The 17,785-nt window shown below is 48.0% G+C and overlaps 1 protein-coding gene across 5 annotated transcripts in view; it reads left to right on the forward strand.

Annotated features, from left to right (window-relative positions):
* Positions 1-15,899, forward strand: part of POLD3 (DNA polymerase delta 3, accessory subunit) — a 31,402-nt gene extending 15,503 nt beyond the window's left edge. For 3 of the 5 annotated variants that reach the window (XM_075106262.1, XM_075106101.1, XM_075106341.1), the window contains 5 exons: positions 1,412-1,574; positions 3,065-3,177; positions 8,998-9,095; positions 9,932-10,013; positions 13,646-15,899. In XM_075106262.1, coding sequence (XP_074962363.1) covers positions 1,412-1,574; positions 3,065-3,177; positions 8,998-9,095; positions 9,932-10,013; positions 13,646-13,851 — 662 coding nt within the window. In that variant the 3' untranslated portion in view covers positions 13,852-15,899. The remainder of the gene's footprint in view (positions 1-1,411; positions 1,575-3,064; positions 3,178-8,997; positions 9,096-9,931; positions 10,014-13,645) is intronic. The other 2 variants (XM_075106428.1, XM_075106196.1) reach the window with 1 other exon arrangement.
* Positions 15,900-17,785: the final 1,886 nt, after the last annotated feature.

The following is a 17,785-nucleotide window of genomic DNA, read 5'->3' on the forward strand; positions in this document are numbered from 1 at the left end:
TGAGACCAAGGGAGCTGAGGACACTTTCAGTCTAAGCTTCACAAGCCTAAGCAGTTACTACAACTAACTCAAACTCTTAAGATCCGAGATCGATGAAAGCTCGTATGCTGAAAATGCCAGAAGCTGAAATTGCATGGTGAAGATAACCCAGTGGTGGCGGAGAAAGCTTTGGGGATGCATTTCCACGATTTCCAATAAGGCTCACTTCTCTTTGAGTCTTGCCAGGGAGCACCTCAAGGGAACTTGTGAGGTGGCTGCAGGGAAGGAGCAAATGGAGCAGAACTGGAGATGATTATGTGTGTAGAGGAGATAGGGTGATTCCAGGAGTAAGATTTATTCCCTCCTGGCTTCAAAGATTTCACTGTTGCCAGAAAGTCCCGAGTTAACAATAATTGGGTGCTTCAGCTCAGCTGTTGATCGTAAATAAGAGAGCTGTCACTCAGGTTCTTAACGTATGAGATGTTTTCCCTTGCTCAGTGAAGCAGCCAGCCTGTTTTCCAAGCAGTGTCAGAAAGGTGTTGGTGTGAACTCTTCTAGCCCTCTCAGCAGCCTCTGTTCCTGTTGACGATGTAGGTGATCTCATCGTTGAATAATTTTTCTTTGCTCGGGCAGCTTGTGCTCAGGATGATACAGGTTTCTAACTTGTCTGCTCCTCGCTTCTGGTGGGGTCTGTGTAAAGCTGCCGATTGAAGCTCGCAGACTGTACTTAGGTGGTAGTGTGCTACCTATCAGGGTGATCAACTGATTATTTTCCTGCCCTCTCCCCCCTGCTGTCTCTTCTAGATTAAGCCTTTTGAAGCAGAATTGTCCTTGTACATGGTGCTGTGTAGGCAGAAGAGGCTGGTTCTTGATTGCGTTGGGGTGGGATGAGAAGCATTACTGAAATTGCTAATAATGGGCTCTAGTGTTATGCAGGATGAAGACAGCACACACCTTGCGTTGCTTTTCATCAGTCCTGATTCTCCTGGTTCTGGGCACTTCTGTGCTTGACTAAGACCCTAATTTAGAAAGGATAAACTGACTATAAAGGTGGATGTGGTGTTATGCCAAGGGGGCTGTCTAGAAGAGGGGCTCCCGACCCTTCTATGGTGCCTTTGGTCCTGGTGACTATAAGGGCTCCTGTCGCTGCCTCTGAGCCCTCTTCTGCAGAGTTTAACTGCTGCAGCGGGCTTGGGCTGTGCGGGCAGGAACAGAACCAAACTGGTAAATCAGCTAGAAATTTAAGTATGCCCCTTTTTTTCCATGTATGGCACAGCTTGGTCACTCCAGATCCCTTAATACTTCTATATATCATCTGTAGTGTTTTCTGTATTCTTGGTGCACAGTGTTTTGTTTAGCCAACTCCTTTGGAAGCTGTCATTCATGCTCAATGTCCGGTGTTTGTTCTGTCTCTTTAATGGTTTATTCACAGATAAACTCAAAGTCAACTCTGTGCCTGAGCAGCCAAAGGAGGAGAAAGAAGCAGTCAAACCTTCAGTTCCCATAGCAGAACCAGAGTCTTCCCCTGATACTGGAGTAGAGAAACCTGGGAAGAAAACAGAGTCTGCTAGAATTCAACAAAAGGACAAAAAAAGGTGGGCTACAGCATTCAGGGTGCCTGTAATCTGTTAACCCGCTTGTTGATGGCCTGCATGGAACTGGCTGGTCGTACAATGCAGGCTTACCTCCTCTTTCCAGCTACTAAAGTGCACTAAACCTGGCTAAAATTATCTCTCTTTGACTTCTTTCCTAATATTTCTTTTCCATTTAGTGCTGTGGATGCCTCGGGGCCACTTGTGCCATTGCAAATGGGAAGGGACACAGTCCAGGTAGTCTTCAGTGGGAGGGGGTGGCTTTCCAGGAGACAACCTCACGCTGTGAGCAGTCTTAGTATAGACCCCACAGGCAATCTGTGGGGGCTGGCAGGAGCACCTGTACTGCAGGGAAGGTAGCATATTCTCAAGCTTATATGTACACAGCTTCCAGCACACAAAGTTCTGCTTGTTGATTTCCATAGCTAATGTACTGTTGCTTTCAATGCCGCTGGTTTACTTTGGGCTGAGACTCCAAGTAAATTTTAAGTTCAGCCCTTTGTGTTTAATCCAACCCAAACTGACAGAGACAAAAAAATCATTACAGTCTGATGGCTCTCTGGTGGCCTATGAGTAATTAATTGGTGGTCTCAATCCGTTTCTAACTAAATAGGTAAGCACACCGCCCAGCCCACCATCGCAGTTAGTGCTAACTGGTTGTCTTATTGATATTCAAAAAGCCAAGGGCCTGGAAACTGCATGTTGGCAGTGTGGTGCTGGGAAGGCCACTTGGGCTGTACCAGCTTGATGAGGATACGTGGGCCTTTAGCCTCCAGGCTTGTTAGTCTGATGCGTCTCGCCAACATTAAAAAGAAAGAAGCTATTTTATTTTTCCAGTAGTCTTTAAAAATGGCTCCAGGATTCTGAGACACTACCTCATAGTCAGTCAGTGGCAAGCAGTCTGTCAAAAGAGCTTCTGAGCGATGCTGTTGGGGACATTAGTGTTTGGGAGCCTCGGCTATAGAGACAAGATCAGAAATGCGCCCTTGCCAGGTTGCTGTGGCCAACCTAGGTGAGGTACTGGGCAAGCTGTTGAACTGCAGAGGGGCTAAAGAAATCCTCCTTGTTTTGGAGAACTGGATATGAGTAAGGACAAGGGGCTTGAAAATGCTTGTGCGCCTACGCCTGATTGTGTATGTGAGTATACTTCAGTGTATATGGAGCAGTGGCACAGGCTGCCCAGAGAGGCTGTGGGGTCCCTTCCCTGGAGACATTCACCCCCCGCCTGGACGCGGCCCTGTGCCCCTGCTCTGGGTGTGCCTGCTCCAGCAGGGGGTGGGACGGGATGGGCTCCCGAGGGCCCTTCCAACCCCCACCAGTCTGGGATTCTGTATGTGATGCTCATCTTTTTAAGAGGAGGAGAGGTATTTGACTTCCTTGCTAGCAGTGCTTCTATCAGGAACGTGCTCATCTAAACATGCGTGATGCTTTCGTGCACGCACAAGGGATCTTAACACGTGTTGGTTCCTTTTTTCCTTTTCTTTTTGTGACAGTAAAACTAAGAGGGTGGACAAGTTGGATAACGAGGAAGAAAGAGATCCTGAAAATCTGAAGAAAAAGAGGAAGCGAATCAAACAACTTGAGTCTGACAGCAGTGATGAGGAAGGTAAAAAGATGTGTAAACAACGAGACATGTAGGTCAGGGGCCTGATTTCAACGATATTACTATCCAAGGCTGTTGGTCAGCACCTGAGGGAATAGTTTAGAGGGCTAAAGCGTAAATGGCTGTAGCTTGAGCTTTCTCTTTATCTTGTGCTGCAAGCAGTTGGACGTACAGTTGAGATGCCTCAGTCATTCAGTCTTTGTTTTAGCTTAGCTCAGATCTGGCTGTCTCCTCACCAAGTGTGCTGCCAGTCACGCTGACGTGTGGGAAGGAGGTTCTCAAATATCTTGTGAAAGATATCGCGCCTTCCAGAATTGTAGGACTGGTCATAACCAGTTTATTTGGTGAGCAAACACTCGCAAAGTGACCTCCCCCCTCCCGGGGTCATTTTTAGTATCTTTTATTCTGTCTGTTTATAGAAATGGTTTGGAAGATGGTGCTGAAAGAGAGACTTCCAAAAAAAAAAAAAAAGATAATAGGCTGGAGGCAAAACAGTTGAGCCATATCCGATGCGACTCTGCGTCTCCTTGGTGGCTGTTGACTTTGATAGGAGAAGGGTACCCAGAGCGTCGCAAGATTCGGGCTTATAATGAGGAACAGCAGGGCCGGATTCCAAATAATTTGGATAATTGAGGTGACAAATGCCGTTCAATATAGATAACTGGAAAATAAGTAGGGATCGAGCTAGGGAGTGTGTGCTAAATGGAAGAGTCATCCAAAAAGCTGATCAGGAAAAGAATTCAGGGATCATTATGGACAAATAACTGAAACCACCAGTTTGGTGTACAGCTCCAGTAAAAAAAGGTGAAACAGCAAACCGGTTGTATTAGCAAAGAGGTGGACTCCCACAGGAGAACTGAAGCTGTTTGCTTATTTAGTGTGGCTAGCGTATGAGAAACAACCATGAAATGAAGAGAATCTGTAATACCCGACAGTATTTGTCCCTCTAACTTGTATCTGAGCAATCTCCATGCTGCCTTAGGCCTATTTTCATGGTTTCTCTTCTGCCCAGCGTAATTTCAAGTGATCTCTGTCATCAGGCATCCATCACTTCTACTCAGACTATTCCACAGGATGATAAATCTCTCAGGAAGCTGTTCTTCACGATCAGCCGTAATTTCATCACATTCCTGTGTGCAGCTCCTTGTTTGGCCATAAAAAAACGATATATGCCCACACTCTTTGGTATTTATTTCTTTAAATGTTTGTAAGCTATTATCTAGTCTTTCCATTTACTCATCACTCAGCCTACTGACAAGCTGTGTTGTTTAGCCCTGAAGAGGGAAGACTGAAATCAGCCTGTTTAGCCACTTGAAGCGCTGCTCCTTGCTGAGCTGGAATCTCTTAGCTGGTCTGTCCTTCGCTAAGGAGGGCGGGCAGAAACGAGCCCCGTGTTTCAGGTGTGCGGCAGGGCTGTGTGGGGGGGCTGCTCTGAAGTGTGAAACCTCGTTGGTTCAGCCTGCCTTGTGCTGCTGTGAGTTGGGGACCCCCAGCCTGCGTTCGTGACAGCGCTGAGCACACAGCAAGCTGAGAGGCCACCGCGCAGTCTGCTTTCCTCATCTATTTCTGTTACAGCTCTTCAAGTCTGGAGATTAAGAGTGGTGCCGTAAGACTGTCATAAATTGACCAGCGCTCTCTAGAGAGGGCTGCAGACTCCTTGCTGCACACCCATTTTGATTTTGAATATTAGAGCTCTCGGCTCTCTTGTCGAATACCTGTATTACATCAGCACTTGCTAAATAGTCAATGCCTTTGAATGTGGTGACTTCTGTTTTCATTTCTTCCGAGGTGCGGTCCAGAGACTGCGCGCGTGCTCCTACCTCAGTGCACACAGGAGGTCTGTTTAGTTGTTCTCCCTTCTTTTACTTGTGTTCTTAAGTGTGAGTTAACTGGATTTGCAATTAGAAACCGTGGGTCTGGTCCTGTGGTCAGGTTGGGGGCCCAGCTGTCTTATTAACCTCATTCTCAGTAGCTGTAGACATGACAAACAATACAAGTAAGGCTGCCTGCCCCCTCGTCTGTAGGGAGGGCTGGGTTTTGGTTTACTCCTGTTTCACCTACTGGAGATGTGTGCAGAAAGTTTGACTTCCTGTTTAGAGAATTTTCTTGTCACTGCTGTTGCTCCTGCTGCGTCTTAGTTGTCCTTGTTCCTCCCACTGTGTGGAGAATCGGCTTTGTCTTATGTGTTAGAATTGTAAATCTATGCAGATCGTAGCTTGTGTATACAGATTTGTTTGTTACTCAGATTAGCTTGGTACTATTCCCCTTTTCAAAAGGGAAAGATGAGAATCGAGAGAGCTGCTGTTGTTAAGCTAAAGGCTGTCTAAACCACCCTGATGAGGTCTGCGTTCCACGGTTTGGTTCTCCTGCTTGCCCCGCTAAATCCAACCGCATGAAAGAAGGTAGATAGGAATTCTTTGAAATATTTACACTGAATCCAAACGGGTAATATTACATTCAGTATTCAAGGATAAGAATGTAAGTTGGAAGAAACAAATATATATTAAAAAAAATGTACAGCAGCTGGACTTTGAGAGTGTTTATGCTTGGAAAGGTTGGAAACAGGTTTCTGCGGAGAGCAGGGCCAATTTTAATCAGCAGCATCAGTGAGCAAAATGGGGCCCAGAGTGACATTGTTCCACGCCGCATCCCTGTGGGAACGGGGAGGAAGGCGCCATATGCTGCACAGCATTTGGAAATCGCTGCCGGCCAGGGCACGGTTCATCCGCCACCTGCGTAATTCACCCGCAGATGATCGAGGGGTAAGTTTTAAATATGCAAAATGCAATATGGGAAGCTGCACCACCAGAGCAGATATCAAAGGCTAACAGTCTAGCTGCTGCTTATGCTAACGCGCCACGCTAACCTGGCTGACCTCTGCTCAAAGCAAGTGAGGAGGTGCTCGCGCAGGCTGCTCCGTGCAGCTCGAGGAGGCACGGCCTCGGGCAGGGGTGCTAACCTCTCCTGCGGGTGCAGCTGCAGATACAAGGGAACGCTTGTCCGCAGCCATTGCTGTGATTGAATGGCGTTCAGACAGGGCTCCACCTGTGTAACTGCTAGTAAAACCGCTGCCCTTTTTCAGGCAGACTTAGCGACTTTTTGTGGGTTTGAAACGATGTCCGTACGACTGATGCGAAGCGCTGCACGGGCGCTCTTATGTCGGGGCAAGTCTTTTTTTTGTGTCGTTCTGTATTAGTCTGCTCTTAATGTACTGAAATTAGCCCAAAATAAGCTCTTCTTACATGAGCGTCAGCACATTGTACCAAGTTGAAAATACATAGGGCACAATCCTCTCCATTTAAAATGATTTTTCATTAAAAAGTTATATTGGTATGAGGGTGCCTTAGTCACTGCAGGTTGTTTTGCTTCCAGTGCCAGAATAAACTACACAAGTGCGTCCACAGAGGACAGGAGGTTTTGGCAGCTTCAGCTATACCAACACAGGCAGCATTTCGCAGTGTTGACAAGTGTTTTACAGCCACTTTGGAGGGTGATTTCAGTGGCACTGTAACCTACAAACTATCTGTTTCAGAGAGCTGCGGCAGAAGCACTAAAGCTTCTCACAGTTTTTTTCCAGGCAGAGTCAGAGCAAACCAAACAAAGCCAGGATTTACATCTTTTGGTACATCCAATTGCCCAACTTGTATCCATTTCACGCAGCTGTTGCTGTTGAGTAAACTGTGGGCAGCAGCTAGAGGTTGACTCAGGAGTTATCACATGTCAGAGGGCTGTGCTGGTGAGAACAAGATGATAAAGTAATAGAGACACAGCCCGATGGTAGCCCGAAATGCTCTGACATGGACAGAAGGTGCCTTCTGCCTGCCAAAACCTGGGGGAACTCGTTTGAGAGAGGCTGAAGACAAGCCCAGATTTCCCCCAGGCAAGGGTAGTGGAGCTGACGTGCTGAAAATACCTTCAGCAGCCTCTGCTCGAGCACAGTAGAGGTGGCAGTGTTTTCACCAGGCTGGTTTTCAGCCCTCTTAGCCTATGCTCTCTTAAGAATATTTTTAAATTGATGTGGCCGGCCTGGGTTGTCTGCGGAGCAGGTTTGGTGCTGTGCAGTATACAGGCACTTCAGCCACAGTTGCTGTGAGACTATGATAAATATTGAGAATTTTGAGTTCCCCGCAGCTCCTCGGCTGCGGTCCTGGCTGCCCCAGCCGTTAGCACCTTAGAGCATATCTGTTGTTTGGTTTTTATCTTTGCACAGCTGCCAGACCCAGCTCTTTGGAGCAAGGTGAAATAACCGAGTCATGTTATCCCACTTTGTTTGCATTTCTGTGCCTCGCTTACTGAAGTAGTTAGGAGGCTGAGTCCTTGTTTGAAGAATGTAATTTATTATTTAGCCTTGGCAGCCAACCACTGTTTCACTTGAGCCCTTCTTAACCTATGAAGGTCAGCTGGCCGTATGCCTGGCACAGTCATAACTCTTAACACTGACCTAATCTGATGGGACAGCTACAGATCCAGAATTCGCGTTACAGCGACAGGATGAATGCGGTGCTACAGCCAGCAGAGCTGGGAGGAGAAGCCAAGCAGGCACTCTGTCCTCCCGTCCAGCGGCATTGTTATTATTAGGCAATAGGTCAGATGAGGAGTTTCTTCCCCCACATTCCTAGCTCTCCCCCACGTTTCAGGGCTTGCATGGCAGCGTTTCTCGCTTGCACTGGGAGAGGATTCCTAAAAGCCGTTTAATTTAGTCATGGTGCCTTCTATGTGGTGCGAGGTGCTGCTCCTTTCCCTCTTGCCCTGCGCTGATTTTTTTTCTTCATTGTCACGTGTCTGTCCCTCCGCCAGCCCCATGGAAGAGTGACCCTGGGTTTCTCATTTGTCTGCAAGCCACGTTAGTCTCGCTAAGACACTGTTTGACATTGCTGGTTTTGCTCTGTACAGATTTGTGAAGGTGGCCTTGACCATTTCAGTCAGTTTTGGCATTGAAAGGATCCCACTGTCTCCCAGAGGAGAGCACAGATGATGAGAGAATAGGCTTAGTGTTTGGTGTGGTTTGGTTTTTGTTTGCTTTTCAAATGCAAGATCAGGCTGTCCCTTAACAATCTGTTTAGGATGGGTGATAGTATATTGCACTTAATTCTTGGACTAAGGTGGTTTCCAGCTAATAGCATGGACCGTTTGGGATGTGTAGCGTCACCTGTGAAGTAGTGGCTTTTTACCAGTGGGGAAGAGGTAGAGAAACTAAGGCCATCCAGTGTTTTGGGAATATGTAGTCTTAAACCCTGACTCTTTCAACTTCTAAACAAATTATGGTCCCTCAGTTTAATAAGTGAGTGACACATATGGCTAAAACATGCCAGTTTCTCTGCCTATTTTTAAAGTTTTATTGGGTGGAATTGATTCAGGTTTACCAAAAATCCCAGATGCGCTTCTCCCATCTTACCCCACCCTCCTTCCTTTGGGAACTGCAGCACATAGCACCTTAGCACAGGGTGAGCCATCTGGCTGGAGGCTGACCACTTTGAACAGGTTTTTTTCTTCCCTGTGCGGGTGCCAGAGCTGTGGCACAGGCTGCCCAGAGAGGCTGTGGGGTCCCTTCCCTGGAGACATTCACACCCCGCCTGGACACGGCCCTGTGCCCCCTGCTCTGGGTGTGCCTGCTCCAGCAGGGGGTGGGATGGGATGGGATGAGCTCCCTCCAAACCCCCACCAGTCTGGGATTCTGTGAATTAAACAAACCTGAGTGGTAACTTGTGAACCTCGATCTAAATATGGGTTACAAGCTCAGAGGTGAATGAAATGATCTGAGACAAAAGGGTGGCTGCAATTGGGTGTTAAACCCGTGTGCTATTAAGGTGTTCATCTTCTTAGCAGATGTCGTGCTGTCTCCCACTCCTGAGGAAGAGGAAGGTCCATCTCCACCTCCTGCACCTCCTCTGAAAGCTGAACTGGAGCCTGCATCCGCAGAGGTAAGAGTGTAGTAGGGTGATTGACTTCTGGTTTTATCTGACTCGATGGGGATTGCCCAACCACTTTTCAGATGAGAGGGGAGAGGTCCTGTTTGCCTGTCAAGTCCATCACGTCATCCTGCTCGAAAGAATCCACCATGTTCACTAGCTCATTCATTTTCTAGGCTATTATTTAAACTCTAGCTTTTCTGCTGACGTAGTGCAGTCTTCTGTTTTCTTCTCTTTTTCCCTCCGAATGGTTCTATGAATTGTGGCTCGTATTTGAATGCTCTTCCCTCTGAGTCTTGGCCTCAGGAGTCAGGGCAGGGCCAGAAATGAAACCAGAGACTTTTGGTATTCAACCTCGTATCGCAGGGAAGCTGCTGCGTAAGGGAGGTGGGCTGCGGTTGGCAAGAAGTCAGCCTCTGAGCTGAGAAAATACATGTAGTTTTACTGAATGTGCAGCTGTTTGTTGTAGCAGGAGTTCTGGTGACTTCCACACCTCATTATTTCCTCATTCTTCAGAGGTGTCACCTTCTCACATAACTAAACACGTTTCAAAATGTCACGTGCTCCAGAAGAGGAATGTGTCCCCTGTGCTGGCAGACAGGAAAGCTTGCTGTCTCATTCAAGTTGTATTTCGTCTCTCTGAAACTTGCCCCGGTAGGATGGGGAGAACTGTGGCATTAGTGAATATGAGACTAGGGTATCCTGGGAAGGGACAGAATTAGTTATCAAATCATGCTCAGCTTCATTAGCGAGACTAGATTTCACTCCTGGGGCTGACACTTTTATGACCTGGGTACGTGCATGGGGCCTTCACTCTTGATTTCTCACGATACTGCAACGTCCTGCAGGTTTCAGCTGGAGGGAGGAAGAGGAAACGGAAGCGTGTGCTGAAATCCAAAATGTTTATTGATGAAGAAGACGGCTGCATGGGTAAGACTAGCTGTCTCCTACACCTCAGTGGGAACTAGCTTTAGTGAAGGTGTGTGGCAGACTTTTACAGGCCAGCCTCCCCCAGGCTCAGAGACTCACAAAATCACTTTGTAATTCCACTTCAGCCTCGTGCTCCCAGATTGAGGTAACTGCCCTTTTGGTGAAGGCCTGAGCAGGGAGTCATGGAGCTGTGGCTGAATCCTTACGCTTTTTCAATTATTCACAGATCTTGTTTCAGTTCTTCTCCCTTCCCTTCTGCCAGCATAAGCACCTCCTTCACTTGTGCTCCTCTTCAAAGATATAAACTTTTAACAATGGTGTGGAGGGAGGTCTAGGTTTTGGGGTAAATTCTGAGTGGGACGTGTTTGGTTTGACGGGTTTCTCTTTTCCTTTGGGGATAAATCCAGAGCTGTGCAGCAGAGCTTGATAATATCAATACAAACATGAAGTATCCCAGGTAAACAAGGAAGAAGTTGGGTCTTGAGTCCCTGAGAGGGTTTCTGTTTCTGATAAGGATGGCTCTGCTTTCAGGAGGGAAGAGAAGTCTCTACAGAAGTACTGAGAGCCAGAGGCTTCTCGAATTCCAGCCTGACTGGACACTGCTTCCTCCTGTGACCTGGGGAAAGCTGCGTAACACTACTGTACTTGCTTCCTCCTCAGTGTCCTGATATTGAAGGAGAGCTGCAGGAGTTCAGAATCTTTTTCTTTTCTTGTTTTAAAGGTTTTATAGATTTAAGAGGTTGGAATGTGTTTTTCTGTAGCACTGTTGTCAGCTCAGTTGTATGGGATGCTTAACATTCTCCAGCCTTGCTGATCTGAGTAGATGTCAAGGGAGCTCAACCAGGTCTAGGAGAAGGTCTTTTGTCATTGTGCATAAGCACAGACAGGTACAGGCTTGCTTGGCCCAGGTTTGGAGCCGCCTGGATGTGAGTCAGCTTGTTTGTTTGCACCTGTCCATATAGTTGTGTCTTACATTTCCTGTTAACTTTGTGTCTCCTGTAAAGAAATACAAAGCGAGCACTCAGCAACTGGCTATGCCAGTAACTGAAATCTCAAGTACTGGATTTTTGTCAAAAAACTGGACTTGCACAAAGATATTGACGGCTTTGGCTAGTTACATTATGGGGTGTTTTGCTCTCCCATCCCAGATAGAACCATTAAAACACTTGGAAGGAACATGGAACAAAAAAGCATTAGCTGGGGAGTTGAGTTGAACAAGGTCTGCATCCAGAGCTCACTGTAATGACTTTTCCGGGTTCAGCTTCCAGCAAAGAGCATTCTTCTTGTTCTGCTCAGCCCTTTCCAAACGTACCAGGGCTGGGAAGGCTGCCTGTCCTCTTCTCTTCACCCCCCAGGCGTTTAATACTCTCGTGAAATCCAGCCCTTTGGTTTTTACAGTTCATACCCACCAGCATTTTATGAAAAGGGAAATGCAAGTCCCTGTTGTGCCTTTGGGAGACAGGTCCTCTGGGAAGGAGAGAGGGATGGAGCTGGGATCCTGAGGAACTGGGCAGGGAGGTGATGCTGCTGTCCGCCCTAAAAACCTACCAGTCTGTTGTGCCGAACTTGCTGTCTGGTTACTGTCCAGTTTCTCTCCTCACCTCCCTTCCCCACACTTACCGTGCACAGGCCTAATCATTCGAAGGCTAAATAACTTGCAGATCCCCTGAGCCAATGTAAATTGTTGTTCTTTGAAACATAGGGGCTTTTTTTCCCCTCTCCCCACTGTCTTTATTTTTTTTTTTAAACAAGGACTAGGTTTTAAGAGGTGTTAAATCCTAATGATAGGATTACGCTGTACTTCATATTTCTCCATGATTTTAAGTGATCGTTTTCACAATAGCTGCAATAGCAAGGAATTGGTTTCAAAAAGCAAAACTAATTTAGGGATTAGCCCTGAGGGAAATGGAGCAATTTAAAGCATCTGTGGAGTTAAGCACGAGGCTTGTTACCATGTGTCACATGGACCTCAGTCGACTGCCTGCTCTTAACCTATAGCAAAGGGGAATTACTGAGGTTTAAGCTAGTGCTTTTCCACCCCGCACTTTCTGAGGCTTGAAAGGATGCAAAGGGACTTGTGTATTGGAATATATGTGTACATTGCAGGTAGATTCGTCTTACGGCACCGGTTTAAGTTAGAGCTCTTGTAATTTGAGTTACCGTGATTTAGCGAGTCTGGCTGTGAGCCGAGTATCCGTAACTATCGATCTGTGCGCCCGTAGCTGCCACAAATACGGACTTTTTAAGTTCAGCTGAGATCTCAGTAAAAGAAAGTTGATCTAAGCTGTGTTATCTCATGATTGGAGGGGATTAAGCGCATGCTTTTGGAGTTACCAATGATTCCTGACAGGGGTGACAACGCGATGACTTTTTAAAGCTTGGTAGGTCCCCAGTGGTCTGTTAAAGCTGCTCGCTGAAAAGCCGGTCGCCTCCGAAGGGAGGTTACCTTGGGTTTACAGCCCCTGTCTGAGCATCCGCTAGCGCTGCAGAGCAGGATTTCATACCATCCCTCTTCCCGGTTTCTGGTTACGTAGAAAACCTTATTTAATTTGATGCATTAATACAAGTGAGAGCCAATTTCCCAGAAGAAGGGAAGTTAGGACATCTGTTTAAAAGACTACAGTTGCTAAAGACGAATGGCTTACTAGAAGAATACCAGAGCACTGCTGGGAAAGCTGATATAACAACATTTACTAGTATCTAACAATGGCTTTCATCAGCGGAGCTGACTCCAGTTTAATTTCCGTGAGTGTTTTATATCCCTTAGCTTTCCATCACCGGACGTGACAGCGGTGAGCTGGCAATCCCATTCAGCCATAGTCCTTGACTTCAGTCATGGGTTTGGTTTTAATTTTTTTAAGGGATTTCTTTAAAATCACCCACCTGTATAGAAAGAAGCTGCCCCCAAGGTTTTGTGCTCCTTCTCTTATCTCTTAAGATGTGCTGCTTCGCTCTTTTGACTCTGCTGTGCGTGGTGCTGGAGAGGGAAGGCCAGGTCTGTTGCTGGATTGTCTTGCCTGGATTTCAGGACAATCTGATTGCTTTGGCCCCTGTGGAAATCAGGTCATGTCAGAATGGTGGTTTTTAACCCTAAAATAGAAGTTCCATCGTTTAATGTTAAACTACGGATTCTGATCTCGATCAGGTTCCTCACTTTCTGCTTCTCAGCCTGTGCAAGACGAGTCAATGGCTGCAGGCCAGTCCCTGGTAGAGAACTGTTTTAGCTGTGGAGGTCTTCAGCACGGTTGGGCCTTGTTTGTAGGCGAGGGCAACGCTTAGATGGGTTTGGAGAGGGAAGTGTCCTCTTGAGGGCCCTTCCCAGTGGGGAGCCTCGGGGTGCCGTTTTGAAAGAGCTGGATTACATTAAAGCTCCCGATTCATTAACCTGCCGTCTTACACTTAAAGAGGGGAGGCAGTTTGACTCAGTGTATGGAAAGGCAGTCCAGTCGCCTAGATCTGCACAACCTGGAGCAAGGGACTGAATTCCTGTCTCTGGCATGTACTTGAACTCAAAATGCTCATTTCCAGAAATGCAGAGGGAAGGCTGCAGAGGGAAGGCTGCAGCGGGGAGGTCTCTGCTCTTTGGTACACAGGCTTAACCTTCATCATCTGTTCTCTTTTCTTTTAATCAGTGACTGAGAAGGTTTACGAGAGTGAATCCTGTACAGATAGCGAGGATGACTTCACCAAGTCCAAGCCACCGGCTGTGCACAAACAGCCTGTGCTGCCTACAAAGAAAGAACCAAAGGAGGAAAGGAAGAACCTGAAGAAAGGGGCAGCTGCTGCCAACAGAGCCAACAAACAGGTCTCCATCATGGGCTTTTTTCAGAAGAAATGAACTGGGTCTTTCTCCCGATCCTCTTGGCAGCTTGGGAGCGCCGCTTTTCTTGTGCGGCTTTCCGGAAGCTTCTGCATCGGAGGAGAGCAACGTGCAATCTTCGCTTACGTAAGATATCCTGCTTACTGTGTAAGTAAGCCCTCTGGACTAGGTTTTGTATTGGAGAAAAGTTGTTTCGTTGTTTGTTTTTTTTTTTTCCATTTGTTCCTGCAATAATTTCGATCATCTCTACTAAGCAGAATGGGAATCGCCAGCTAGAAGCAAAATCTAGAGGAACTCTTGGAAGACTGTTAATCTATTCACATGAAACTTTATTTTTTTAATACCTGTTTGGTGCTGAAGGCCTGTTTCACGAGCGGTAGATGGACTAAATTAGGAGTTGAATTGTGGCATTTTTTTTTTCCCCTCCCTCTTTTTACACCCCCAGATCTCCACATTGATCTAAATGTTCATGTTGGTTAGAAGCTGTAATGCAGCAGGTCTTCAGGCGTACAAATACCGAACATCTGCTTCAGCTTTAACTGAATGAGATGAACTTCATTTTCCCCCTAAGACTGGTAAATAGTTTTTCCTCTGCCTTTCATAATTTTTTTTATTTTTTTTTGGACAAAGCAGTGCACATAAAATCCTCTTACTCTTTTCTTCCTTGAACATATCCTCTGCAAATTGCTCAGATGCCTGATTATAGACCGGGATGCTGTTGGTGCTCTGTCTTTGCAAAAACATCTTTGAGGCTTCCCACACAATTGGATCCGGTGGAATTGGGGGAAGGCTTCGCTATTACAGGGAAAGCAACTCTATCTTTAACCCTGAAAGTCAATGAGTTGAAGGGAAGGGTGATGAGAGGGAACTTCTGATAATACCAGTCAGGTACCTGCTGTCGTCGTCTGTGAAGAATTGCACGCCGCTTTTTGGTGTTGTAGGTTTTGGTTTGCCTGAAGCCTTTTTTTACAGGCATAAAGTAGACAAGAGAAGACTTGTTTTGTAGGACATCTCATCATCTGCCCACTGAAGGAAGCGTGTCACAGCATACGGTCCTGAGGAACCGGTTACTGGAGATGAATAAAGTGCTGAAGTCCTGTTAATCAGAAATGAGTTGTCGTTTTGGACGCCTCCTGGATTTCTGGTGCTAAATTGGATAGATACACATAAAAGGCCAGGTTTTCCAGGGGATAGGTGCTGAGCATGTCTGAAGCTTGGCCTGGCGAGGGCTCCCAAACAGGCAACTGATGCCATCAGCCCTTGTTTCTAAGCGGTGTTAGGCCAGCGCAAGGGCATGTGTACGTACGTATTGGTTCATAAAGTGTTTGTAGTTGGCAGAAGGGTAGATCAAGTCTGAAGAGCGTGAACCAAGGGAGAGATATCTGCAGGCACCCAGCTGAAAGCACTCCAACAGCAAAAGGGCCGACCGAGCGTCCTTACGCAGTCGTTCTGACCAGGAGATGAGGTTGGTGATTCAAGAAACTTGAACACCCACCTAATAGTGACCGACAGTTGACTCTATTGAAGTCACGTTGCCCTGGGCAGCTCGCGCCCTCCGCAGGTGTGAGAGGATCCGCTTGTAGCCGGCGGTGGCTCTGGATTTCTGCCCACGCTTGTGTCCTAGCCGGGTGGCTTCCGCCGCTCGCTGCGTGATCGCTGGTGTCGGGGCTGTTCAAGGGTAGCCTCGTAGCTCAGCACCCTCCCTGTGTAGCTCCTTGTGAGCGTTAAGAACTTTAAACTCTGGACTTTCTGAATAGGTGTGTAGGAAAAATAATGGGAAGATGGGTGAGGGAAGGCAGAATTGGCACGGTACTCCCCGAACCCAGAGCCTGCGCACAGGCTGGAAAAGGTTCCGTGTTCTCGTGGTGTGTTGGAGTGACGCGGGCAGCAGAGGTCCACAGGGGAAGAATGAACAACCTTGTTCTGACTTTTACGAAGAAAACATAACTGTTTTAAAAAAAAAAAAAAAAATACTGCTGTAGTGTTTCTGTTGGTAGAATTGGGGGTGTATTTTGAAAAGTAACGATAAGTAACAAAACCCATTAAATACGGACTTTTCTTTTGTCCTTGCTATTCATTAAATGGTGTGCTGCGTCCGGATTTCCAGTGGCTGCTGTGACATTTGGCTGCGTGGAAGAATGTCACTGGTGAAGCGGGTAAGGAGTTCTTCCATTGAAACCAGGGCTGGAAGCAATAAAGTGAGCTTTTTAGAGCATCTGAAATGTGGGTGAGAACATCTCAAACTTAGGATCTGTATTGAATTGACCCCTTGAGTCTTATTTCCATGGCAAATGTTGACAGGACGTGGTGTCCCAGTCCTCTCGCACCTCACCTCTACCGTGGTGTGACTGGAGCTCGCTGCTCCACCCCGACTCCCTCTATAACCAGATCAACGTCATACGCGACTTCCTCAGGAAAATGACTTAATGTCTGAAGAAGCAGGACATAGGCAAACTTCAGACTTCCAAAAATCATGATCTAATACTCCCCCACTCCTGCACTTCATGGGCTGCCAGCCCCAGGGGGGCCTAAGGTCCCTGGATGCCCCCTTGGCGAGGCCGGAGCGTCCCCGGGCGCTGCGTGGGAGCGAGGAACAGGGCTGCGTTCCCCGAGCTGCCGGTTAAAGAGAAGGTTCCCTCTTGCTGCCACGGGCCGATGTCACCCCTCTGGCACCCGGCGGCCGGTGGGGGGCGAGGTGTCTGGGGTGCGGTGGCAGCTCTGTGCAGCTCCGAGCCAGCCACTGGCTCTCGGAGCAAGGAGCACATCTCCTGCCTCGCAGTTGGCTCAGGGCTCGGTGTTGGTGGTGCTTGGGCCCAAAACCTCATCCTGGAGATACAGAAATCTTTTAGGGGTCTCCTCTTCCCCCTGCATCTCCTTTCCAACCACGCTTACACCCTCAGAAGAGCGATGCCTCAGAAAAGGCAGCGGGAGAGGATGTTTGTCAATTAAATATTAATCTAAAGGGTGTGTTTTATAGTGTTTCTTTGCTCAGGCACCCTGAAAGCCTTTCTTTTTCAGACAGAGGGAGCTTCATCCTTGTTTTCCAGGTGGGGAGAGATGCTGAAGTTGCACCATCTGGGACAAAACTATTGCTGCCCCAGGCTCCTGTTGGCCACTGTGCCTCTGAACCAGCAACAGCATGTGCCCGGGGAAGGGGACAGAAACGCTGCTCCTAGGGATTAAAATCCCCATCCCTTGCTCGGGAGATGGCTGAGCTGATTTACAGCCCTCCTTCCCCTGGGGCAGAGCCTGCTTGGAAAAAGCCCTCTGTTTCCCGCTCTGGGGCTGCCTGGCCTTTATCTAGTTAAAGAGAAACAGAGGAGGGATGCGAGGAAGCGCTGCTGGGTGCTAGCGCAGGATAACAAAGGGCGAGCAGCGTGGCCGCGCCGGGCAGGAGGGTGTCCCGGCGGCGTGCGGGGAATTGTTTTGCTCTCCGAACAGGCAATGCCAGCTCGGCCGCAGATACCGGAGAGGGGAGCGTGGAGCAGCAGGGCCTTATAAGGAAGCAAAACACAGCTCGGCGAGGCCGAGCGTCAGTGGAGGGGAGAGCGGGTGCTTGCCAGCACTGTGCGTCAGCGCCTCGCTTCTCCTTGGCTGTGGGGAGCGGGCTGCAGCACCCCGGGGTGCTGCTGGGCTCGATTTGGGGCCCCCACATCACACTGAGGTCTGCTTCGGTTGCAGCAGGTCACAGCGTCTGCTGCCCTCAATGCCCAGATCCCTGCGGAAGCTCAACGGCAGCTCTCGCCCCATCTGTCCCTCCCAAGTCCTACCCTATGGAGCGGCCCCTTCAGCTGGGGAAGGATTTAAAAAGTGTTGAAATAGGTGGTTAAAACTGGCCCCACTGTGCGATGCTGCTGCCTTTATCTCGCCTTGGGGTTTTTTTCCAAGTCAGGAAAGAGCTGAAGGGAAAAGGGTTTGTGGCTGTGGTACTGGGTGCACAGGCCCCCGTGTC

This window comes from Phalacrocorax aristotelis, chromosome 1 (genome assembly GCF_949628215.1).
Source record: "Phalacrocorax aristotelis chromosome 1, bGulAri2.1, whole genome shotgun sequence".
In the NCBI taxonomy this organism is placed as follows: domain Eukaryota; kingdom Metazoa; phylum Chordata; class Aves; order Suliformes; family Phalacrocoracidae; genus Phalacrocorax; species Phalacrocorax aristotelis.